Here is a 26130-nt window from a genome sequence, read left to right as displayed (position 1 = left end):
GCTGCTTCTCAGGGCTTGCTCTATTAGGGAGCAGCCTCCCCACCAAATACACCAAGGCATTTGAGAAGGCTGGCCCTCCAAGCTGCACCTGGGCCATATACGCAACTGGCCTTCCTTATCTCTACAAAATGAGTTCGCCTGTGGAGAGGTTACTTTGGTAATGGGAAGAGAAGTAAGATATGGTACCTGCTTCTCTAAAGAGTTGGTATTCAAGTTGAAATAAATTGTTTCATTTTTGTTCAAAAGGCTGAGAGGCTACACTTTACTTGGATCAAAACAATAAAACACAGTCATTATTTAAGAAAATTTATTTCTACTTCTACAGCAGAAATACGGAAATGGTACAGGTTTGGGCAAACCATGCTTTATGAAATGGATCCTCATACCACATCCTTTTTAATACAGGCTCGTTGCAACATAATTCCTGGATTTTCAAAATCCAGCCAACACGGATACCTCTGCTACTCTGTTTTGGCCTTCATAGCTGCTTCCTCTCTCAGACGAGCTTTCTTTTCTAAGTTCAAGCGTGTTAAAGTCTCGTTTCTTTGGGCAGCCTAAAGCAAAAGAGATTTGAACAGGCGATTTGTATGCTGGTCAGGGGACGGTATCTTTACTTTGCATTGACGACAGCAGGTTAACAGGGCAGTAGAGGCATGGAGTCCTCTGCTGTCTGGACACTGGGCGTGGCAGTCTCCTCCATGTGCTTCAACTTCCTCGTACGCGAGAACAGCAGCTCATCCATTCAAGCATAAGTAAGAAGTGCCACACCTCTCCTTTTTCTTCCCTTCTGGCTCCTTTCTTTCAATCTTTATCCTCTCCTTTTCTCTTATACTTTCTTCTCATTCCACCCCACTTCTCTTTTATACTAAATACCTTCTCATTGCCATTTCTATCCCATTTTTCTTCTTTCACTTTTCTTTGTTGCTATCTTTTCTCCTTCCCCAACTTATCTGCACACTCAGACCCTTCTAGTTCCTTACTTCTCTTTTACCAAAAACATTCAGCTTTGGAGATTCCAGACTTTACCAAAATACTACCATTGATGATTTCCACGAGTATCTGTACTACAATTCCATCCTTTGAGTGGGAGAGGCAACCGTCCTCTTCCCTCGTTTTCCTCCATGTAAATGGTCAGATTTCTATGAAGCTTACATACGGGCCAGTTTCAAAACTTTTATACCAAATAAGTGAAACTAGTACCCTAAGCTGATATTTCCTCCTATTTGTGTAATTTCATATGTAAAAGAATTGGGTATATGGAGGGGGAGGAGAAAGGAAAGTTGACGGTGAGAGCAAAATATACAATGGCTATTTTTCTCTTCCAAATCACATTAAGTTAAAAAGTTCTCCATTCCAGTAGCATTTATGGAAATGGAAATTCCATAAAACTAAAATGTTACAATTTCATGGTAAAGAACAGGAGAAGAACTCTCTGAAGTACACAGCATATAGCCCTGGATGATGCTAGAAGTGATTCCAGGTGAATAATTTGCTTCTGGAGTATTTAAACTCAGCTAGTACAATCGAATATACAAAAGCAATGCAAATTTCTCAGATCCTAGAAGTTTACAGTCCTGTCCACATGTTTCTGCTGGTTTTAACCTGAGAACTACGCATGAGAGGTCAAAGAGGGAGACAAGAAAAAATGAAGTGGGGTAGAACAGAGTTTTCAAGAGAACTTCGCCCAGCTCAGCACATCTGCCCCTTTGTACTCCCATGAGGTCAGCCTAAAATGGTATTTCCATTTAACTACAAGACTGAAGACAGCCAAAAGTACATTTCCTTTTACTCTGGAATTACTGAGGATAAGAAAGTCAGTTAAGAGTGGGTGTGTAGAACATTTTTAGTATCTTAAAGTAGTTGTAAGACATCTCTTTCCACATGGAAGCTGTGATATACAGAATCATGCATGGTATTAAAAGAAGAATTTGACCAAAGCTGCTGAATATAAAAATAACTATAGCTTAATAGCAAGATAGTATGGTACGAGGTTTGGTATCCTGCAAACTTGGGTCTAAATTTTTATCTTGCCACTTGTTAGCTATGTGAGTTTGGGAAAACTATTTACCTGTTAGGGTTATGGGGGTGATTAAGTGAGCTTAACAGTGCCTGTTACATAATAAGCACTCAATAAATGGGAGCAATTTTCCTATTACCTGAATTGGGTCTAGGTTCACATTGTGGCTCATCATTAGGGACATGTGTGGCCTTGGGCAAGTTACTAAGGCTTTCTAAGCTATAGTTTTCCTCATCTACAAATGAGGTCCTAATAATACTTATCTTACAGTGTTTTTGTGAGGTTCAGACGAGGTATCAGCTAGAAAAGTACCTGGAATGCAGTGAGTGTTCAATTAGTGATAGCTATTAATTATCATAATCTGTGCTAAAGATTTCTGGACTTGCATTCCTATGTACTGCTTAGGAGCTACGGTCCTTAGACATATGGCCCTGTCTGGCTGAGCTTCAAATAAAGAACCCTGCTAGGAAAGCTCACCATGATGAAGGCAGTTATGGTGAGGGTAAATACACTTGGGTACCAAGAGCACTCTGGAAATATGGAATGGGTTATTAAATATGCCAGTGTCATATTTCTTAATTTACATTATGGCATCTGTCATCAGAAACACTTTTTAAATTTATATTACACAAAATGAATTTAGTCCTCCTTCACCACGCCAAAGTTAGGATTTGCTATTTATCCCCAAGGATGACATTCCAGGCTGGTTCCCAATATGCCTTATTTTTTTGCTTATCTTTTCTCATGTAATGTAGAAAGTAGCCTCCTCTTCTCAGAGGGTAAATACAAGGGTCAATCCCTTATTTATTCTAGGTTTTTGGTGGAGAACATACACACTGGATAGAGAAAAACCCCTTCTCACCTTCTTGCCGCTGATAATCATGGCAATGCATCCTATCACTGTCAGGGCAATCATGAGATAGCAGATCTTCACGCGCATCTTGTTCTTTGCAGCATCAAGCATCTCCAACCTAGTAATACAATGAGATCATGAGATCTTTTCCCTTTCAGAAGTTGTGCAGGATAAAAAGCTGTGTATAAATTCAAAGTATAGTAGTGTCTATAAATATATATAGGGAGACCTAGAGATCTCATAGGACTTTGGGGAGGGTGAGGCATTTTTAATAACTCATTTATATATAAAATACAAGATAGCACACAATTAAGTACAAAAGTAAGAATAAAAAGTGAAGTCACGAACAAAGCCAAAAAAAAAAAAAAAAAAAACATGGGCAAGGCATATTAATCTATACTTGCTATGGTGGACCCCAATTTCAGCTCTCAGGTTTCCAACCAGCCTATAAATGCTAAAAGTGAAACAGGTAGCCATTTCTCCCTGAGGTTCTTAAGAAGATATTATGTGATCTAGTCATCATCTGAAAACATCTTGACAACAGATACTACAATAAGCTTCATATGTTTCAACACAAAGCACAATTCAGAAAGATCAAACATTGGAGAAAGTTAACCAATGTGTTCCATATACCCAGCTTTTTTCTCTCTGTCTTGAACCTGGAATAGATTTGAGAATATCTAAAATAGTAAGAAGGTCCTTTAAGCAATGCTCCTTAATATTTATGTTTTTAAACTAATGTTTTGCTAAAATTGAGTGACAGTGAACTTGATATTGTGGTCTTTGGCAAGTGCCAGAGTGCAGCTTTTCTAACCTATCCACTGAATACAGACTCATGTGCCTTAAAAAAAAGTTGATGGTTGGTTCATCATTCTTGTGTGAAACCTAAGAGGCTTAACATAGAAGATTCTAAAGAGAAGGCCAATCTACCTTGGTGATTTTGCAAGCAGGCAGTGAGTCACGGTTCTATTTTTAATTTACTTTATTTAAAGAGATGGGGTCTCAACATGTTGCCCAGGCTGGACTCACAATCTTAGACTCAAGCGATCCTCCTCCCTCAGCCTCCTGAGCAGCCAGGGCTAAAGGCATGCATTGCCACACCTGGTGGTCACGATTCTGTTACCTTGGTGTCTGGCAGAACCTCAAGGCAGGGGATGTGGAGCCCTTATGGGGCCCAAGATTAACTTCTGGCCTTCTCAGTAGATGTGTAAATAGGAAGTGATTATCTCTAGATGATGGGATTGAAGTGCTTTCTTTCCCCTGAGATATTTAACATATATTACTTTTAAAATTGGGGAGAGGATTACTTTAAAAATGCTTGGAAGGAGGCAAAGGATCTGGGATGTTGCAGGTGGAAGGAGGAAGATGAAGGCATGTACAATGTGATGTAGGAGCTGGTACCTGTGAAGCAGCATGTGGATGGGGTTCTCCAGGCATTTAAGCTGGGCCTGCAGGCTGGCAGGAACTCAATACAACTGCTAAGGACCGTCAAATTGGTCAGTTAGGAGCACCTGAGATTCCACTAACCACAAACTGACTTCCCATGTTGATGGTATTTTATGGGATTTGAAGTGCCATGATCCTCATGAAAAATAATCCATCCCATACGGAGTAACAGGAATGGGCAAGTTAAGCAGTGCCTGTTCAGAACTACCAGTACAAGGTAAATGGCTGCCTAGGCCCAGAAAAGACCCTTCCAGAGTGATTCATGAGGCAGTGTTTTGGGCCTGAGGGGATCTTGGAACCAACTATTAGGTAGACTGAGGAAGGTGTTCTACAACAAAGCCTGTACAGCATCTCTTACAGCCATGGGTGAGAATACCAGCTTATTTTCTGTTGGTATAGGAAGAATGAAGGCATAGGCAAGAACCTGATGTCATGGTTATTTCCAGTATTCTCTTATTACCCAGAAGAATACATGACTTGAGCTAAGAAAAACCAGGGCTTTCCTGCTGAAATAATTCTAGTTAAAGTAATGTGCTATCAATTTGACTGGCGGAAGCAGAAAAGCTCTATTAAAGTTGTTGTAAACAGAAAATAAATACTACATATTTCCCTGGGAAAGAAGTCCTGAATGAGCTCAGATCTTTTTCAGTCATGACTTGAAACCAGAGACCAGAAGATCCAGGAATAGTTTCTTGCTGACAGGGAACTTCCAGGAGCTTTGTCCAAAGTCCCTGTCCCTGAATAGGATGATGCCTCACAGAAGATGACATCTGTTTCTCAGAATCTCTTTTTAGCCAAGGTGCCAGCCAGTCAGGGTCTTTAACATGAGGTTAGGGCACTGGTTCTCAACCAGGGGAGATTCCCACCCCCCTGGTGCCCCTTGGACATTTGGCAGTGTCTGGAGACATTTCTGGTTGTCAGCGCTAAGGCAATGCTATGGGCATTGAGAGGGCAGAAGCCAGGGATGCTGCCAAACATCTTCCAACAAATAGGACACCCCCCCCCCCCGCCACAAAGCATCATCAAGCCCCAAATAGCAATAGTACGGAGTTGAGAAACTGGGTTGGAGGAAACTGCACTCATTATCTACAAACTCTGAAAAAGTTCCAAGATCCCAGCCAAGATCCCTTCCCTTAGGTTTAAGGAAGTTGGTGACAGGAAGCACTCTTTCCTGAATTCCAGAGTGTTGCAATTAAATACTTTTATGTCTAAGGTTGAGTACTTAAATGGATTTGGGGGAATATAGTCATTGTCAGTGGTACTTAATTTATATACCTAGATTAAAAACAAACTTTAAAAAAGTCACACTTCTGTAGCCGGGGGATGAAATCAAATAATCAATTGACTTCAGAGTACCTGACAGTTCTTCACTAGTCACTATGTAACATACCAATGATAAGACACAGGTTTTCTAGCATTGTTTATATTCCAAGTACTAACCAAAGATAAAACATTTGGAAAAGTGAAAACTGTTTTCAAATTTGGTTGAAAAGTTTTAAACAGCTGGAACTCAGAGGCATTGTTTTTCCCTTACGTTAGTGAGAAATGAAAGCTGCTTGTAATACTAAATTCAGCACTCACGAGACAGTCTCTGGGATTTCATCTTCCTTTTTGAAGCGACCTGACCATATCAGCATCTTTTTCTGCCAATCCGTAGGTTTGTGTAAAGGCACTCTGTGGCTGTAAGTGCCTATGAGAAAAACCAAACAAGAAATCTTACGTGTTTGAGATTATAACTCTCAAATTTAATAACAGAAAAATGGTATTAGTGCTTTTCAACTAGTCACTAAACAGAAACACTGAGAAACTTCAAGTTAATTAGAGCTTTATTTGAATGGAATTTCTTAGGATGCTTCATTTTCCAAATAAGATTATAAAATCCCATGAGGTAAAATAAAAGCATTATTTCCCAATATAAGCCTCATCCATTGAAAACTGAAAGAACATCAAGAACAAAAATATGAAGTAAGGATGAACAAGGAGGGAACAGTGAGGAGCTTGTCTGACTTCAGTAGATTAAGAAAAAGTTTGTAAGGTACAATCAGATTTTACCAGAGCTTGAATGTCAGGCTAAGGGGTTTAGAGTTGATTGGGAACTACTGTACATTTTGAAACACGGAAGAAACTAATGTTTTAGGAAGGCTTACTATCTGTACAATGGATGGAGAGAGAAAAGGGGGACAGGGTAGAGTGGGCAAAATGTCTAAATGGGAGACAGTAATACAAGGGTGAGGGGATATAGTCTGAACCAGAGTTGCAGCAGTGGGAAGAGAGATGAAGTCAGTCTGAGGATGACTGAAAGCATGTGGAGACTGCTTAAGACAAAGAGGAAGGAGTCACGAGAACATCAGACTTGGATTACTAAGACAACAGCAGAATTGTAACTAAAAGAAGACAGGAAAAGACCCCGCTAAAGAAAGAAAGAGCATGAATACTACTTAAAAGATTTGTTGAGTCTGAAGGGAATATATGCCATCTGAGTCATTTCATTAATAAGTCGGGACTAGAGATAAAAATCAGTGCAAAGGGAGAGCCAGTAAGGGTAATAAGGAGAAGGTCCTACTTATATTTTACCTAACACATAGTATCTTAATTTGGTTCATCTTTGGAGTTCTTTAAAACATAATTTCTGGACTACTATTTACTTTGGTGCATCCATTCTCCTAGAGAAAGCTCCAGTCTGGGCCGGGCACGGTGGCTCAAGCCTGTAATCCCAGCACTTTGGGAGGCCGAGACGGGCGGATCATGAGGTCAGGAGATCGAGACCATCCTGGCTAACATGGTGAAACCCCGTCACTACTAAAAAATACAAAAAAAAAAAAATTAGCCGGGCGAGGTGGCGGGCGCCTGTAGTCCCAGCTACTCGGGAGGCTGAGGCAGGAGAATGGCGTAAACCCAGGAGGTGGACCTTGCAGTGAGCCGAGATCCGACCACTGCACTCCAGCCTGGGTGACAGAGCGAGACTCCGTCTCAAAAAAAAAAAAAAAAAAGGAGAAAGCTCCAGTCCAACCGTACAGGCAAGATGAAAATGACAAATGGTGAAAATGAAGAAACCACTGTGCATGTGCCCATGACCAGTAGGAGTACAACACGGGAGGTCTGCTGTAGGAACATGGGCCTACGTATGAGTAAAACATGAGAAGTGTGATGTAGGACATGGGCCTGCATATGAGTAAAACATGGGAGGTATGGTGTAGGAACATGGGCCTCCCTCAGGCCTCCCATGTTGTATGATGTAGGAACATGGACTTCCCTCAGGCCTCCCATACTGTGGTCATATTGGTCATGTGCACATGCACAATGTAAACACCATGTGTTCTCTCTACATGGGAGGGTATGATATAGGAACCTCTCTCTTTTGGGTTCTTTTGATTCCAAGTTTTCCTACTCCTTGGGAGCTATCTACTCCATAAATAGAAAAAATAAAAACTTACGGGATGGAGCTCTGGGACTTTCCTGTGGTTTTATGCAAAATCCATTTATTATCTTCAAATCAGAGCTTCTGGTAAGCCTTAGAGATGAGTAAACATCTCTTTCACATAACCTAAAACAGCTTCCTAAAAAAGAGAGAAAAATGTTTCAAAGAAAGAAAATGTGATGTTTTCTCAAAATAAGAAATACCTGCAAGTTACGTTTCATTTATAAAAATTAGTTCATTTAGGAAATGAATTTACTATATGTAAGATACACATACTATATTTAAAGTGCTATGCCTGATGCTCTTTTAAAATATAAATGTTTTATTGATTAGGAAATTAGGAATTTACAACATAAAAATGTTACCAGCTGTAAATTTTAAATAAGTCCTTCTCACATGTGTCTTATCATAACAATGGCTCTGGTGGCAATATTATGTATTATGACATCAGGGCTGTTTAGGTGAAGATTAGTAACCTCCCAAAAGTGATAAACTAGGTCACCAAGTTGCCATACTATGCTGATAAACTGGTTAGGGGGCTGCAGTGGTCAGCAAGAAGTAACTCTAGAAAGCCTTGCTCCTTGTAAGCCACAAGTCCCTAACTAGAAATCAATTTTAGATGTAGTTTTGAACTAAATATAACTTTAAAACTACATATATAAGAATATATGTAGTTTATTTTAAAAATTTAAACTCAAAGCACAAATAGAGAGTAGTATTACGAACCCCTATATACTCATCACCCATTTTCAACAATGATTGCTATATGGCTAATAAGTATCATTTAACCTCTATAAAAACCCCGGAAGACAACCTAGGCAATACCATTCTGGACATAGGAATGGGCCAAGATTTCATGATGAAGATGCCAAAAGCAACTGCAGCAAAAGCAAAAATGGACAAATGGGATCTAATACATTTAACTTTTACTGTGCAGAAACTAAACAGATTCTGCAGAGCAAAAGAAACTATCAACAGAGTAAACAGACAACTTACAGAATGAGATAAAATTTTTGCAAACTATGCATCTGACCAAGGTCTAATATCCAGCTCCATGAGGAACTTAAACAAATTTACAGGAAAAAAAACACCAGCCCATTAAAAAGTGGGCAAAGGACATGAGCAAACACTTTTCAAAAGAAGATACACATGCAGCCAACAGGCATATGGAATAAAAAGTAACATCACCGATCACTAGAGAAATGCAAATCAAAACCACAATGCAATGCCATCTCACAACCAGCCACAATGCCTATTATTTATTTAATTTTTAGATATACACTATTTTAATCAGACTACACTTTCAACATTTTACAGATAAAATTATAATCACCTGAGCTTTTAAAAAATAAAAATTAGGCACAAATACACATATTTATAATTGCACTGGCAAACAGTTCTTACGAGATATTTAAATCTTTGTGAAAGGATAGCCCCCTTCTTTTCCCATGTGCCCTCAAGTCAAGCCTGATCTCTCTCCCTGTCACCCATAAAATCTCACTTTATGTTCCATGAACCAGGATCGCATGAACTAACCTGAAAGAAAAGGAGTTCTCTGTCTATATAATAATGTTGGCAAAATAAATCGACATATGTTTAACAAAAGCACACAAAATAAGAGATACAATCAGGTGAATATTATTAAGTCACTCTTTCATCATGAACATAAAATTGTAATTCTACTTTTGTAAATTTTATCAACAGATTCTCAAATGCCACACTTGATGTATACATATAAGAATAAGAAAAAATAAATGAAAAATGCATTTTCAGATATATTAAACAAAATCACTTTTATGAAAAATAAGCAAAGTAGCATTACAGTTATTACTCAACTTTCAAAAGGTCACACAAATATAAGACTCTTGTTGGCAAATATTAGGATAAAACATTTTCATAGAAATATCAAGTATATACGGAAAGCAAAACATATTTAAGATATAAGATGTATTTATGATTTAAAATAATCTTTGCACATCATGAGAATATTCAAGACTCTATTGAATTTCTCCCCAAATGAACATCTCTATATAGTAACTATATTCTCAGTCTTGCTTTTTTTTTTGAGATGGAGTTTCCCTCTTGTTGTCCAGGCTGGAGTCTAGTGGCACAATCTTGGCTCACCGCAACCTCTGTCTCCCAGGTTCAAGCGATTCTCCTGCCTCAGCCTCCCAAGTAGCTGGGATTACAGGCACCCGCCACCATGCCCGGCTAATTTTTTCGTATTTTTAGTAGAGGTGGGGTTTCTCCATGTTGGTCAGGCTAGTAGCAAACTCCTGACCTCAGGTGATCCGGCCACCTCAGCCTCCCAAAGTACTGGGATTACAGGCGTGAGCCACCGTGCCTGGCCAGTCTCAGTCTTTATTTATTTAGTAAGTTCTGGGATACATGTCCTGAACGTGCAGGTTTGTTACATAGGTATACACATGCCATAGTGGTTTGCTGCGCCCACCAACTCGTCATCTACATTAGCTATTTCTCTCAATGCTATCCCTCCCCTAATCCCCTACCCCCGACAGGCCCTGGTGTGTGATGTTCCCCTCCCTGTGTCCAGGTGTTCTCATTGTTCAACTCCCACTTATGAGTGAGAACACATGGTGTTTGGTTTTCTGTTCCTGTGTTAGGTTGCTGAGAATGATGGTTTCCAGCTTCATCCATGTCCCTGCAAAGGACATGAACTCATCCTTTTTTATGGCTGCATAGTATTCCATGGTGTATATGTGCCACATTTTCTTTATCCACTCCATCACTGATGGGCATTTGGATTGGCTCCAAGCCTTTGCTATTTTTTTTTTTTTTTTTTTTAAATGGAGTTTTGCTCTTGTTGCCCAGGTTGGAGTGCAATGGTGTGGTCTCAGCTCACTGCAACCTCCACCTCCCAGGTTCAAACAATTCTCCTGCTTCAGCCTCCCGAGTAGCTGGGATTACAGACACCTTCCACCATGCCCAGCTAATTTTTGTATTTTTAGTAGAGACGGGGTTTTACCATGTTGGCCAGGCTGGTCTTGAACTCCTGACTTCAGGTGATCCTCCCACCTCAGCCTCCCAAAGTGCTGGGATTACAGGCGTGAGCCACTGTGCCTGGCCAGAATGGCTACTATTAAAAAGTCAAAAAATAAGGGATGCTGTGGAGAGGTTTCAGAGAAAAAGGAACACTTATATGCTGTTGATGGGAGTATAAATTAGTTCAACCATTGTGGAAAGAAGTATGGCGATGCCTCAAAGACCTAAAAACAGAACTACCACTGGACCCAGCAATGCTATTACTGGGTATATCTTCAAAGGAATATAAATGTTCTATCATAAAGACACATGAATGTGTTTGTTGACTGCAGCACTATTCACAACAGTAAAGACATGAATCAACCTAAATGTCCATCAATGGCAGACTGGATAAAGAAAATGTGGTGTTTTCTTTAGGCCGGGCACAGTAGCGCATGCCTGTAATCCCAGCTACTTGGGTGGCTGAGGCATGAGAATTGCTCACTTGAACCTGGGAGTTGAAGGCTGCAGTGAGCCTAGATCATGACAGTGCACTCCAACCTAGGCAAGAGTGAGACTGTCTCAAAAAATAAATAAGAAAATGTGGTACATATACACCACAGAATACTACACAGCCTTAAAAAAAGAATGAGAGCATGTCCTCTGCAGGAACACAGATGGAGCTGGAGGTCATTCATTATCCTTAGCAAACTAACACAGGAACAGAAAACCAAATACTGCATGTTCTCATTTATAAGTGTGAGCTAAATAATGAGAACACATGGACAGATAGAAGGGAACAACAAACACTGGGGCCTACCTGAGGGTTGTGCGTGGTAGGGAGGAGAGGATCAGAAAAAGTAACAAACGGGTACTAGGCTTAGTACCTGGGTGACAAAATAAACTGTACAGCAAACCTCTGTGACATGAGTTTACCTATGTAACAAACCTGCACATGTACCCCTGAACTTAAAAAATTTTAAAAATATTGTTTCCCCTAAACTCTACCTATTATCTACCCCTTACTGGATTGTTTTAAAGCAAATCCCAAATATTATATTAGTTCATCCATAAATACTTCAGTATGTATTTCAAAATCATATCTGAAATATTAATATAATTTTAAAATGTTCCTTAATATCAGTATATTATGATCAAATCCTATTAAGATGAAATTTCTGATAGGCTTTTTTTTTTTTTTTTTTTTACAGTTGGCTTATTCAAAATAGGTGCACAAACTGAATATGGCTAATGCTTCCTGAGTTTCTTTAAATCTATAGGTCTCTCCTCTTACATTTTTAAAAATCATTTATTTGTTAAAGAAACCAGTCATTAGTCCTATAGAGTGTCCCTCAATTTTACATTTTGCTTATCACACCCCCATGGTGTTATCCAACATATTCTCCAAACTCCTCTATTCCTTGTAAACAGATTTTTGAGGCCTGAAAGATTCAGATTAGATCTTTTAGCAAGAATGTCATAGGTGATAGGTACTGTGTATGTCTTATTATGCCACATCAATAGGCATATGCCAATTTTGTCTTTCATATTAAGATTGATCAGTAGATGCTATCAGTCTGATTCACCTTTCATAAGGTTCCCCATCAACCTTTCATCTAATTTCTTTTTTTTTTTTTAGCAGACAATGGTGATTATTACCTAGATCCATTTATTTCATTAGGGATTGCGAAATGGTGGTATTCTCCCCTTTCACATTAACTATTTGGTTATCTTAAGGCATAAATCACGCAGAAAATGTGGAATAAATGCTGGATTATTGCCCTTTGCCAGTTTTCAAATGAACAAATTGGTTTTCTTGCAACTGCCTTATGTTGCATTTTTACACGTGATGTGCTCTAAACTATTTCAGTTGTTCCTTTTAATCCCATCTTTAGTTATTAGGAACCCTTCTAAATTGGCTGTCGAGTCCTTTCAACACATCCTTAGTGGTCATTGATAGCTTTCTTTCTGACAAGATATTCTAGACTGATTTTAAATGTTTTCTGCCCCTGAGTTGGAATCACACATTCCTCTCAACGGGCTCTGGTTCTTTTAAAGAAATGTTTTTAGAGACTCCTTAGTGGGGGGCTCATTTTTTTTCAGTTTGTCACTGTTTTTGCCTTTTCAGTGAATAAAGCTAGGAAATACCTTCATAAAATAAATACATTTAAGAAATTAGTTTTAATTAGGAATTCTTACCTTCAGCTTTAGCATGAATAATTTTAATTAATTAAAATCAGAAGCAGAGACAACCAGAAATAGTTTTGATCAGGTGGGAGAAAAGGCGAGTAATTCTGATCTTGGGACTGTGGTGCAGATGCGGCCAGGTCTGGTATAAGCTCCTGAGATCAGAAGACATCTAAGAGCCCCTGAGTCTCTAGGATGTGGAAGAGTGGAACAGAAATGAAAGCTGGAAAGGCACCAGAGATAAATCTAACTAGGGCCTTGCCACTATATGATGCTCTAGATGATAGAAATTGAATGCCCAAGACGTGTACTGAATGTAGTAAGAGTGTGCCCTCAGACCTTTGTGGTTAAAAATGAATTTGCTAGTGGATAAAAAGACTGTGCCTTGGAAGTTCCAAACTCCCACTTGGGTGTCTTGCAGCCTCAGAGTCTGGAGCAGTAAGGGGAGGTAAGAGAGGCAGTAGGAGTAAAACATGGTTACAGAGGCAGTTTTCCCAATGATGGTGAAAAGCATCATTTCCTCACTTTTCCCCCTTGCTGTTAAAAATATATATATTATCTTTTGAACATAACAAGTTAAAAGATACTACTGTGGACTTCTCACGAAATATGTTCATGTTTAAGATTTTAAAAATAATACTTTTATTGATACATAATTCCCTATCATAAAACTCACTTTTAAAGTGTGAAATTCAGTGGTTTTCATGTATTCACAAAGTTGTGTATTGATTACTACTATCTAATTCCAGAAGACATTCATCACCCCAGAAAGAAATCCTGAATACATTAGCAGTCATTCCCTGTTTCCTCCTTCCCCCAACCCTAGAAAATCACTAATTTGATTTCAGTCTCTATGGATTTGCATATTCTGGACATTTTATATAAATGGAATCATACAACACGTGGTCTTTTATGACTGTCTTCTTTTACTTATATTTTCAAGGTTCATCCATGCTGTAGCATTTGTCAGTACTTGATTCCTTTTTATTGACTAATTTTATTCCACTATACCAGAGTTTGTTTACACATTAGTCAACTAATGGACATTTGGGTGGTTTCCACTTTTTGGCTATTATGAATAATGGTGTTATAAACATTTGTGTACAAGTTTTAAGGAACATGTATTTTCGTTTGTGGGGCATATACTAAGGGGTGAAATAACTGGGTTATTTCCATTTAATCATTTAAGGAATTACAAGACCATTTTCCAAGTGGCTGTAACATTTCACATTTTCATATATGAGGGTTCCAATGTCTTCACATCCATATCCACATTTGTTGTTCTTTTTGATTATAACTGTCCCAGTAGGAATGAAGTGGTATCTCATTGTAGTCTTAAGTTACATTTATCTAAAAGTAATAATGAGGATCTTTTCATGTACTAATTGGCCATTTGCATATCTTCTCCAGAGAAATATCTACATAGTTCCTCTGCCCATTTTTTTTAAGTAGGGTTATGTCTTTTTGAGTTGTAAGAGTTCTTTCCTTATCTGATATATAATTTACAAATATAGTCTCCCATTCCATGAGTATCTTTTCACTATCCTGATGATGTCCTTTGAAGTATAAAAAAATTTAATTTAGGTGAGGTCCAGTTTATCCATCTTTTCTTTTATTGTTTGAGCTTTTGGTGCCATATACAAGGTCACAAAGATTTACTCCTATATTCTAGAATTTCAGAGTTTTAGCTCTAATATTACGTCTGTGATCCATTTTGAGTTATAGTAGTATACTTTATGTGGAAAGGATCCAAATTCATATTTTGGCATGTAAATGCCCAGTTCTCCCAGCACCACTTGTTTAAAAGACTATTCTTTTCCTCACTGAGTTGTTTTAGCACAATATAGAAAATCAATTGACCGTAAATATGAGAGTATATTTCTGGACTATCAGTTCTATTCCACTGATCCAGATGTCTGTCCTTATGCCAGCACCACACAGTCTTGATTATTACAGCTTTGTAGTTTTTAATCAGGATGTATGAGTCATCCAACTTGGCTTTTCTTTTTAAAGATTAGTTTGCCTACTCAGGGTCCCTTAAATTTTTTTTTTTTTTTTTTTTTTTTTTTTTTTTTTGAGACGGAGTCTCGCTCTGTCACCCAGGCTGGAGTGCAGTGGCCGGATCTCAGCTCACTGCAAGCTCCGCCTCCCGGGTTCACGCCATTCTCCTGCCTCAGCCTCCCGAGTAGCTGGGACCACAGGCGCCCGCCACCTCACCCGGCTAAGGGTCCCTTAAATTTCTGTATGAATTTGAGGACAAGCTTGCCAATCTCTGCAAAGGCCCCAGCTGGGATTCTGTTGGGGATTGTGTTCAATCTGTAGATCAATTTGAGGAATACTTTCATCTTAAAAATATTAAGTCTCTCAAACCATGAACATGGGATGTCTTTCCATTTATTTGGGTCTTCTTTAATTTCTTTCAGTAGTGTTTTTGCAATTTCCAGAGTACGTTTTAAACTTCGTTATTCTTTTTGATGCTATTATAAATGGAATTGTTTTTCTTCATGTTTGCATCATTCATTGCCCATTTATCTTGCATACTGCAAAACTGTTCAACATTTAGTCTAATAGGGTATGTGTGTGTATGTATTCCTTAGGATTTTCTATATACATGATCATGTTATCTGGGAATATAGCCTTACTTCTTTTGCCACTTACTGTTTTTCCTACCTAAATTCCCTAACGAGAACCTCCAGTACAGTGTTGAATAGAAATGTTGAGAATGGACATCCTTGTCATGTCATGGCAGAAAAGCATTCAGCCTTTCACCATTAAGTCAGATGTTAGTTGCAGGTTTTTCATTTAATGCCCTTTATCAGGTTGAGGAAGTGCCTTTCTATTCATAGTTTCTGAGTGTTTATAGTGAAGAGAAGTTGCATTTTGTCAAATGCTTTCTCTGTGTTTACTGATGTGGTTGTGTGTTTTTTTCCTTCATTCTATTAACATGGTGAATGATGTTGAGTCAGGAGTCCTGACCTTACATTTTCAGCATAAATCCCACTTGATCACAATCTATAATTTTTCATGTCACTGGATTCATTTTGTAGTATTTTCTTGAGGATTTCTGCATCAATATTCATAAGGGTTCTATATGGGTCTGTAGTTTTCTTGAGTTTTTTTTTGCGGGGGGGTTTGGTATGAGGATAATGTGGCCTCATCCAATGTATTGGGAAGTGATCCCTCCTCTTTTGTATTTTGGAAGAGTTTGTGAAAGATTAATTCTATCTTTTTCTTTAAATGTTTGGTAGAATGCACAATTGAAGCCATCTGGGCCTGGACTTTTTCTTTGCAGGAAGTTTTAAAATCACTAGTTCAATCTCCTGTTACAGGACTTTTCAGATTTTTTATTTTTTCTTGACTTAGTTTTGGTAATTTTTGTCTTTCTATAAGTGTGTCCATTTCATCTGGTTTATGTCATTTTTGGCATACAGCTGTTACGCACTCCATGTTATGTCAAACAAGTGCTGCTGATTATTTTCAACAAATGCACCAGGGAAAAAACACTGTTTGCAGTGAATAAACTCCAAGTCAGGTGAAAAAAGACAAGCCCTATGAATGGGGTTTCCAGTGAACTGTCAGACAAGTCAAATAGTAACAATTCTCGAGCTGAAAGTTTTGGAGAACTCTAAACCCATTCCGCCTTCTTCAGTGCCTGCAAGGCTGCTGGTTTTCAAAGCAACTGTGACTTGTGAGGCTGCTGGTTTTCAAGGCTTTTGTGAAGCTGAGAGAAGACAGGAATAAAGCAAGTTAAAACTCCACAAGACTTGCTGTCCTACCACGATTTCAGTCTTTTTTTTTTTTTTTTTTTTTTTTTTTTTTTTGATAAATGCTCCTCAGATTGTTACAAATGCCTGGTAATTTTCCAGAGTTCTGGAAAAGTTGCTTCTGCTAACTTCCGGCAGTGTTATCATTGCTTTTAGGTAAAAATGGATTTTCAGAGGTCCTTACTCTTGACACATCTGAAGTTGGAATCTCTAACTGTGGTTACCTGCCACATGGTCTTTTTCATAAAAGGCCTCATTTATTTCCTTTTTCAGGGCTATAAATCCCAGAACACTTTGCCTGGGTCTGGTAAGCACAACATCTGTAATACCTAGTGGAAAGGAGATAAATTAATTGCTTTTAGCTTGTTTCCTCATTTAAAACGTGGATAATGCAGTGTTTCTTGTACCAAAGCTGATTTGAGGGTTAAATGGAAAAGCAAATATGCGAGCATCTGGTAAGACACTTGAAACACAGCAGGCTCTCTGTTAAGTTTATTTTTTAAAAAATATTATGTAAAACATTAACTTCGATAAAATGCTTCTAGAACACTTTTCAATTTTACCCAAATACAGTTAGGATTTCTGATAAAGGTAATTATGCAGTTATGAGGCCATGGGAAAAGTCTATGAAACTCTTCAACAGCTTTTAATAGCACTGAAGATGAAGACACAATTATTAAATCTTGTGATCCTCAAACTTTAGTGTTTTAGTGTGAATCAGAGGAATGCCTTGTTAAAACACAAATCATGAGGCTGCCTACCTCCAGTTTCTGCATCCACAGTTCTGTAATGGAGGCTGTGAATTCGCATTTCTAACAAGTTCCTAGTGTGATGCTGCTACTGCTGGTTCTGGACTATACTTTGAGAACCTAGGAGTTTCTCTCCCCTAAGATGTGGTTAAACATACGTAACATAAAATTTACTATTTTAATTATTTTTAAGTGTTCAATTCAGTGGCGTTAAGTACATTTACACTGCTGTGCAACTAATTACTACTATCCATCTCCAGGACTTTTTCATCTCCCCAGAGAACCACTGGTTTAATGTGACCTACAAGGCCCCATCTCACACAATGCTGTCCCATTCCTCCTTTGGCAGGCACTTACAAAAGGAACAAGGTTAACTGGCAGCAAGCTAGGAGGACTCTGCTCTTTAAACAGAAAAAGAATCAATAATTATTTCGTAAGACAGCTGTCCCTCCCCATCCCTCCTAATTAGAACAAAGGCAGTTTAGGAGAACAGAAGACAAACCGCCTCTCAGCTAGCTCAGTTTGAGAAATAATACAGCAAAAAATGCTAACATGTATACTTACTATCAGTGACATCAATGTATGCTGGAGATATTCATTCAACAAAGTACTTCCTATGTGCCAGGCATTGTTTTAGGAAATATACAAAAAAGATAAAAATCTGTGCCAATAGAACTTGCATTCTACTGGGGAAAAAGTTATATATATATATATATATATATAAGATAATCAGTGCCAGAGAGAAAAAAAATAAACAATGGGGACATGAAGTATGTGTTTGGAATGGGCTGTGTATGAAATTTTATATAGGGTAGTTAGGAAGTCCTCTGTGAGAATGTCACTCTTGAAGGGAAGCAAGGGCTAGCTATGCAGCTATCTGGTGGAAGAATATTCCAAACAGAAAATGCAAAAGACCCTAAAAGATTCTAGAGCCCATAAAGAGGAGGCCAGTATGGCCAGAACAGAATGAATAACGGGAAGACAAATAGAATTTGATGTCAGAGGTACCTGAGGTAGCCATGGGGGGTAGAAACTTGGAGACATGAGAGGTTCACCTAGATCAGACTATATCTCCCAACTTTTTCTTACTACAACTTCATATTGTATGCTAATAACTTTTACCTCCCTACAGTATAAATGCTGATTAAAACATACAAATATTATCTTATTATAGATATTAGAATAATAGACTAATGTAAAAAATATTTTTTTAAAGACAAGGCCTTGCTCAAAAAATATTTTTAAAAATTGTATCAGTACATAGTGAAACCCTATCTCTACAAAAAATACAAAAATGAGCTGGGCACAGTGGCATGTGCCTGTGGTCCCAGCTACTCAGGAGGCTGAGGCAGGAGGATGGCTTGAGCCCTGGAGGCGGAGCTTGCAGAGAGCTGAGATCATGCCACTGCACTCCAGCCTGGGTGATAGAGCCAGACCTTCTCTCAAAAATAAAATAAAATAAAATTTAAAATGTAAAAAAGTTATCACTAAAAAATGTCTGAAGTATTTGATGTGGTCTTGGTTTTTATTTTGCAATTATAACAACATGACAGAATAAACAAGCTTTAATATCATTACTAAGACCTTCGTTTTCTCTCAGAGACACAGAATATATTGACCAGATGCCCAAGCCAGACATTTTCCATCCTTTGGTGGATCACGATTAAAAACATACAAACCAAAAGAAAAACAGCCCTTTAACCCTCTGGCTGGACTTGCAGCTTGTCCCTGGCTGACAAGTTCTGTGTCTCCGGGGTCCTAGCAGGAAGTTAAGATGAAGCCTCACAGCTGTCTCTAAGGCTTTGGGTGGCAAATGGCTAATCTTAAGAGTAAAGGTTCTCAAACTTTTTTATCTATCAAAATCAGCTGGGGGACCCGTGAAACAGATTACTGTACCCCACTGATACAGTAAGTATGGGCAGAACCTGAGAATGTGCAGTTATAACAATTGCCCAGGTAATGGTGACACTTCTGCTATGGGGGACCCATAATTTGAAAACCAGTGCCTCAGAAATATTATTGCTAGCTGGAGGCTATAGTGGTCAGCCAGGGTGAGGCTGGTTGAAATACCAGCTTTTCTCCTGGTAGTCCCCTCCTTTCCATAAATATCCTTTCTAACCCCATGATAGACAGTGAGGAAAGGTAGGGATGCTTTTTCTTTCTCAGAATCTTTCAAGGTCCTCTTGGAGAGAACCATAGGTGATGTGACTGGAGATATGACAACTCTCTGGGAATCAGAGGATCAATATTACAACCCACTCCCCAGAGTGGCTATCTGAAACTCTCTAGGCCTTAGCTGTTGACCTGGGCTTTGTGACAGAAACAGACTCCCTATATCCGTTTTCTCATCCTTCCCTGCAGGCTTGGAGAAATACCAGTCTTCCTTCATTCTTAAGTAGTAATCCCTCTCCTGAGGGATGTTGTACCAAACTTATCCTTATTTTCCACTGCCTTCTTCCTGCCAAATGTTATTTCCCCCATTTTTAAAATCAAAACTAAAAAACCTAATTTTTTTTTTTTTTTTTTTTTTTTTAGAGACAAGGTCTCACTTTGTCACCCAGGGTAAAGTGCAGTGGAGCGATCATAGCTCACTGTAACTTTGAACTCCTGGGCCCAAGCGATCCTCCTGTATCATCTTCTGTAGTAGTTGGGACCATAGGCAGATGCCACCATGTCTGGCTAATTAAAAAAATGTGTTTTGTAGAGATGGGGTCTTGCTATGTAAACACCTTTGTACCACCAAGTTGTTATACACCATGTTATTATGTAAAAAACTTTTTGTAAAATAAACTTTAAATTATAAAAGTAACACTTGCTCATTAAAGAAAATTTGCAAGTTAAAAAAAATATGTGAAGAAAAATAAAAGCACTCATAATAACACCACTTAGGGATAATAACTTGGTGCATTAATATTTCTTTTCAGACCTTTCCTATACTTACATACAACATATACATTTTTCATAATCAGATAATCCTGTATCTTGCTATGTCACAAATACTTTCCAAGATATTAATAATTTTAGTAGCTGTATAACACCCAACACACAGCTATAACCTGAATGTAGTAATTCCCTACAACTTGATTCGTTTCCAATTATTCACTACTATAAGTGATGTTTCAATGAACAGTTCTCTACATACATCTTTGATGGTACTTCTAATTATTTTCTTAGAACAAAATTCTAGAAGTGAAGGGTAAAAGTGTATGAAACCCTTTAAGGTTCCATCTACATCTCTATCTATCTTATTTATCTATCTTTATATCTATCTATCTATCTATCTATCTATCTATCTATCTATCTATCTATCTAAACTACTTTCCAGAAAGGCTGACTACTTCTCCAGTAACTTCTACTAGTAGTTAGTGAAAATTCTGTCTTATTACCCTACAATAACACTGAAGGTCCACTATGTTGGACAAAGCATTCACTTGTTCTCAACAGGTTTTTTTTTTTTTTTTTTTTTTTTTTTTTGAGATGGAGTCTCGCTCTATCCCCCAGGCTGGAGTGCAGTGGCGCGATCTCGGCTCACTGCAAGCTCCGCCTCCCGGGTTCACGCCATTCTCCTGCCTCAGCCTCCCGAGCAGCTGGGACTACAGGCGCCCGCCACCTCGCCCGACTAGTTTTTTGTATTTTTTTTTAGTAGAGACGGGGTTTCACCGTGTTAGCCAGGATGGTCTCAATCTCCTGACCTCGTGATCCGCCCGTCTCGGCCTCCCAAAGTGCTGGGATTACAGGCTTGAGCCACCGCGCCCGGCCAGGTCCTATTAATAAAATTCTAATTTCCTCTTTTTCATAGCTCAAATGATTGAATAAATGGCATGTATCCACTACTTCACTTCACCACACTTTATTTTGCTACAATGTTTCCTTCTCCAATCATTTTAATAAAATTACTCTACCAACATTAGTAACCTCTTTCTAGTCATACCAATACATTTTTTTAGATTCTCATCATTAGCCCTTCTGACTCTATTCTTGCCATTTTTGTGGCCTATGACTCTACTGATCTCATCCTTCTACAAGGATTCAATGCCTTCTTACATTGTACCACCATATTCTCTCACTTCATCTCCAACCTCTATGACCTATCTTCTTTAATGACTTCTTTCCCAGTTCCTATGTCACACCTCCAAGGCTTAGTCCTTGTTTCTATTCTGTGCTAAAAGGACTCATCCATTCTGTTTTAAAAATCCACTCCAGACTAATTGCTCCCATATCTTTATCTCCATAACTTTACTCTTCCTTTGCCCTCAGGTCTTCAACCTCTCACCACCTATAACTCAATGCCACCTAAACCTTCTCAATAATGTACTATCTTCTCTGCCAAACTAACACAAATCTTTGATGGCATTTCTGATTATTTTTCCAACTTTCTTATTTCTGACAATGAGGCAATACTTCCGTAGTCCTCAACATTAAAAAACTTGTCTTTAAGTCCTTCCTTACTCAGTATCTCCAAACTCATCCTTTCTTCAAGACACTTCCTGAATATATTCCTTTGTTATTTCCATCATCACCTCACACATCAGTTACTGTAACATCTTCATAGGTAGCAGCAGTTCAACTGGTATGTAGTTACTGTGTTAATTTTCCAGAAATGTTTCTTGTATTACTTCTCCTGCTAAAAGGTTTTTTTGGTTCAAATTCATTTGGTTCAAACTTCTCCAAACACCACACTTTATCTCCTATTACCTCCTGATCAAAATCCAAGGTAATCTTTCCTCTCGTAGCCTTTTTCAGACTCATTACCACCCCTACATGTGCTCACATCACTCTCAAACCCCTTTGTTTCAATGGAGCCTTCAAGAATCTCAGAATTCTTGAGGCCGATGGTATACTGGAGGGGGCCAGTGGAGACAAGTCCTGATTTGTAGTGTTTGCCAATAACCCTTACCATAGCAGATCTTAAGCTACTAATGTAACATCACCAAATATGAAATTGGGAAGAGACTTGCACAAAGTCAGTGGCTCCAGGACACCACAGCAGCACTTATAATCTGGTCTGTAATCTAAAGCTTTATATATATACTGTTTTGTATAGGTTATTCTGGTGTATTATATGTTTGTTTGTTCACTGCAATAAATCAGCCATAGGAGTGGTGCAGTCCATTCATTTTAGAGCCTTCACAGTATACATACAGGGCATTCATTGTGTACTCAATAAATACTTGGTAAGACCTGGAGAGGAGCAATGAGCAAAGCCAAAGGTGGGGGTAGTTAAAATGGGTATGTTCTCATTTAAGGTTGGTTAGCAAGAACAAACAGAACAATAAGGTAGGAGAATGTGATAGAAATAAAATCAGAATGGGAGCCAGGAGATATTGGCTATGTCCCAGGTCTGTACCTGTGTGATCCTTAGCAAGCCGATTCCCTTCTTGGCCCTTAAGTTTCCTCATCTGTAAAAATTAGAGGACTAGATTACCTGACTTCTAAGATATCTCTCTACTCCAATGCTCTGAAATGTCAGTTAAACTAAAAGGAAGGCAGCCCATAGTCCATTACATTGGTAACAATAATGACGATAATAAATTCATTTTCAAATCTGACCAGTCAACAGAGTTTAGGGCAGCAAAACTTTCTTTCAAGAAGAAACATTCTTGTAAGGTCATTCTATTCCTTTGAACTAATAATCATTCTGTAGAAAGATACAATATCCTAAAAGTTATATCTATTTTATTCTTTCAGGAGAAAAGAAGTGTGAAAACTCACCTTATATTTGCAGCATGTTCCAAGATATGTCCTAGCATCCTTCGTCCAAAAAATATGCATTGCCTGTCTACTATGAGCTGAACACCAACAAGTGGTAAGGATTGAGTAAAAACAAAACAGATCTAGTGTTTACCCTCATGAAACCCAGCATAGTGTGGGTAAATGGCCATTTAGTTCCTAATCATCTGTATCAGTGCTTTTTAACTTAAAGAGCATGAACTGCTCTGAGTAGCAGATACAAGTTATGGACCCTCTCTCTCAAAAATGGTACACAATCATAAAAATTTGAGAAGTTCACAGGACCTCTCAAACATGGAAGTGTCCAGTACCACAACTTAACAACCCTGATCTGTATCTACAACTACATCTACAAAATAACAAATTCGAGCTCATAAAAGCCTATATTATGTTTGCTATATTGTTTGCTAAGGGAGTATACCAAAGATCGCCAAGAGAAACAAAAGTAAAGGTCCGTCATTTATAAGGTTAAGTTTTGATCATCTGAAATTTCACTTATGTAGAGAATCTTATTCCAAATATTCTGGATAAATAAGGGATGCCTAGATTATGCTTTTTTTTTTTTTTTTTTTTTTTTTTCCCAGAGACAGGGTCTCACTCTGTTGCCCAGACTGGAGTGTGGCAGCATGACTGTATTATAGCTCAATGCAGCCTCAAACTTCTGGGCTCAAGTGATCTTCTTGCCTCAGCTTCCTGAGTAGCTGAGACCACGGGTTTGAGCCACCATGCCCAGCTAATTTTTAAAAGCTTTTCGGAGAGATAGGCTCTTGCTAAGTTAGCCAGGTTGGTCTCAAACTCCTGGTCTCAAGCAATCCTCCGGTATCAGCCTCCCAAAGTGCTGGGATGGCAGGCGTGAGCCACCACACTGGGCCTACATTTCTATTTGATCTATCATTCCTTTGGCTAAGGCTGCTTATTAAATCAGTCTTCTTTCTTGAAAAGTCATTTGCACATGAAGATGTACTTGCATTTCAGAACTAAATCTGCATTTCATGACTCTTTCATTTCAGATTGAGACCCAATTAGTCATGACAAATTCATACACGCACAGCCCCTGAATGAACAGTTTGAACAGCAGCAAAAAGCACAAAAATTCCAGAATTAGAGGGTACCGACTCCTATCCTGGCTCTAACATTTGCTGGCAAAGTGATCCTGGACAAGTCATCTCTAACCTATGTTTCTTCACTTATAAAGTGTGGGAGGAGTAAGACTCACCTGAGAGGGCTGCTATGAGAAATCCATCCAACAAAATAATGTATATGAAAGTGTTTAGCTAGGAAGTGGGTGAAAGGCAGTAGGTTGTTCTGGAGTTGCTCACAAAGCATCAGATATTCGTGGAAGATCATATGGAGAGAGCTGCTCATATAACATCCTTAGTGTGCTATTAAACATTTTATATCTGAAGTAAAATAAATTGTTCTTAAATCACTCAAGGAATTCTGCTTTGGTTAAGTGGTCAATAGTGAAGTTTTCACATACCAGAAGTTTGCAGAGAGGCTTTGGAATTTTCAAGATGCATAAATACACTATCAAAGCAAGAAGGTGAACTACTTATAATACACTCAGTATTAGTTCCAAGATGTCAAAGTTCTTTTCCTGCAGTCCATTTTAACTTTTTTACAGAGCAACGATCCTTTCACTTGCCTTGTTGAAAAGCTTTATAATGGTTAATATGATGTACAGAAGATATTTTAGGTGAATTAGTTCAACAAAACTGACAAAATCAATGAAATCAATCATAGTACTGAGGATTTTAGTGGAGAAAGTGTTTGCTTTTAAAGGAAGCAAATATAATAATACTCCTTAGTTTGAGACATGTTTTCCAGTCCATTCTCCACTGGAACATCAGATAAGCTGTGTAAAGGATAACCTTGGGGTGGGGAGGGTTATATACCAAACTTGTGAAACTATGCAACATTCACTTTTTTTTTTGCATTATTTCATTTACATTTACAATATACATTTATATTATTTGAATAGCCAAGTTTGGGGCTATTTTTCCTTTAAAAATTGAATTACCAACTTTTTAATAATGTAGCGCCATTGAACAAAAGATCTCTGGTACCTAGAAAAGAGGCAAAATGCAAGCCCTCTGATTTCTCAACCCCTACTATGCCAAGGCTCTGCTGGTCCTCCCAAGAGTTTTCATTACCTAAGTCCAAAACAGTCATCACACAAATGTCTACCACCAAAACAAACTGCAGATCCTTCAATTACACACTTTCCTCCAAGAAATTCGAATCAATTAATTGTATAAGTGTTTAAAAGTAATGTATCCTCCATTTTAAGAAAATAATTATTATTAATCTGTAAGACCTAAATCCTTGGCCTAATCAGACATTTAATGAGTGGGGAAACTTCAGACTGGAGGTTTCCTGGGATAAACTCCAGAGAGGAAGGGGCAGGGAAGAGGGAAGACTCAAGTAGAGCAACAGATAAGGGTGGTAAGGGTGGAAAGCTGAATGAATGGGTAAAAGGGAAGTCTAGGGATAGTAGGTGTTTTACAGACTGAGCTCAGGGGAGTCTGAGGACTGGGGTGGGGAGAAGGGTAGGCACGTGGGCAGTTAAATTGGTGGGAGCTGAGTGGATGGAGATGAGGGTAACTCACGGGCAGTCTCCAATGTCTATCAGTAGCTGCTCACCTAGTTCTCTCCCACACTGACACTAAGGAGGCAGGATTCCGAGCAACCGAGAAAGTGCGTCATGGAATGGAGCCACTCCGGGGCCTAAGAAGGCTTCAGGATTCCCCCACCCGCAGCGGCCGGGCCAGCTGCCCTACCTCCCATAGCCCGACCGGCGTCTCACCCGCTGCCAGGAGCAGACCGCGGAGGGTCCCCATGGCCACCTACTACTCCGCCGACCAGCGCAGAACTTCGCCGGGGACGGCGGCGCTCGTGAGCTCAATGTCACCCAGTGCTGGAAAGGGAAGGACGCAGGCGGCGCCGGGGGTGGGGCGTGCGCGACGCTGTGAACCGGCATGCGC

General features: G+C 38.9%; 1 protein-coding gene across 2 annotated transcripts; it reads right to left on the bottom strand.

Moving 5' to 3' along the window:
• Positions 1-293: 293 nt before the first annotated feature.
• On the bottom strand, positions 294-26097 carry FAM162A (family with sequence similarity 162 member A). Of its 2 annotated transcripts, none has more exons than XM_007985610.3 (5): positions 25953-26097; positions 7751-7873; positions 5898-6006; positions 2880-2988; positions 294-554 (listed from the first exon to the last, which is right to left on the bottom strand). In XM_007985610.3, exons 1-5 carry the CDS (start codon positions 25984-25986, stop codon positions 462-464), a joined length of 468 nt encoding a protein of 155 aa, XP_007983801.1. In that variant the 5' UTR covers positions 25987-26097; the 3' UTR covers positions 294-461. The 2 variants fall into 2 exon arrangements, with proteins under 2 accessions (XP_007983801.1, XP_007983802.1); XM_007985611.3 differs by having other exon boundaries at positions 25927-26022.
• Between the last annotated feature and the right edge of the window lie 33 nt (positions 26098-26130).

The sequence above is a fragment of the Chlorocebus sabaeus genome, chromosome 22 (genome assembly GCF_047675955.1).
Source record: "Chlorocebus sabaeus isolate Y175 chromosome 22, mChlSab1.0.hap1, whole genome shotgun sequence".
In the NCBI taxonomy this organism is placed as follows: Eukaryota; Metazoa; Chordata; class Mammalia; order Primates; family Cercopithecidae; genus Chlorocebus; species Chlorocebus sabaeus.
The sequence above is the reverse complement of the archived record's forward strand: the minus strand, read 5'-3'. Positions and strand labels throughout refer to the sequence as shown.

Coding starts and splice junctions, on each gene's coding strand:
- FAM162A (XM_007985610.3), bottom strand. CDS start 25,986: ATGGGGACCCTCCGCGGTCTGCTCCTGGCAGCGG. Junction 7,874..25,952: donor CGGTCTGCTCCTGGCAGCGG/GTGAGACGCCGG, acceptor TCTCTTTTTTAG/GAAGCTGTTTTAGGTTATGT. Junction 2,989..5,897: donor GAAATCCCAGAGACTGTCTC/GTGAGTGCTGAA, acceptor TTGTATTACTAG/GTTGGAGATGCTTGATGCTG.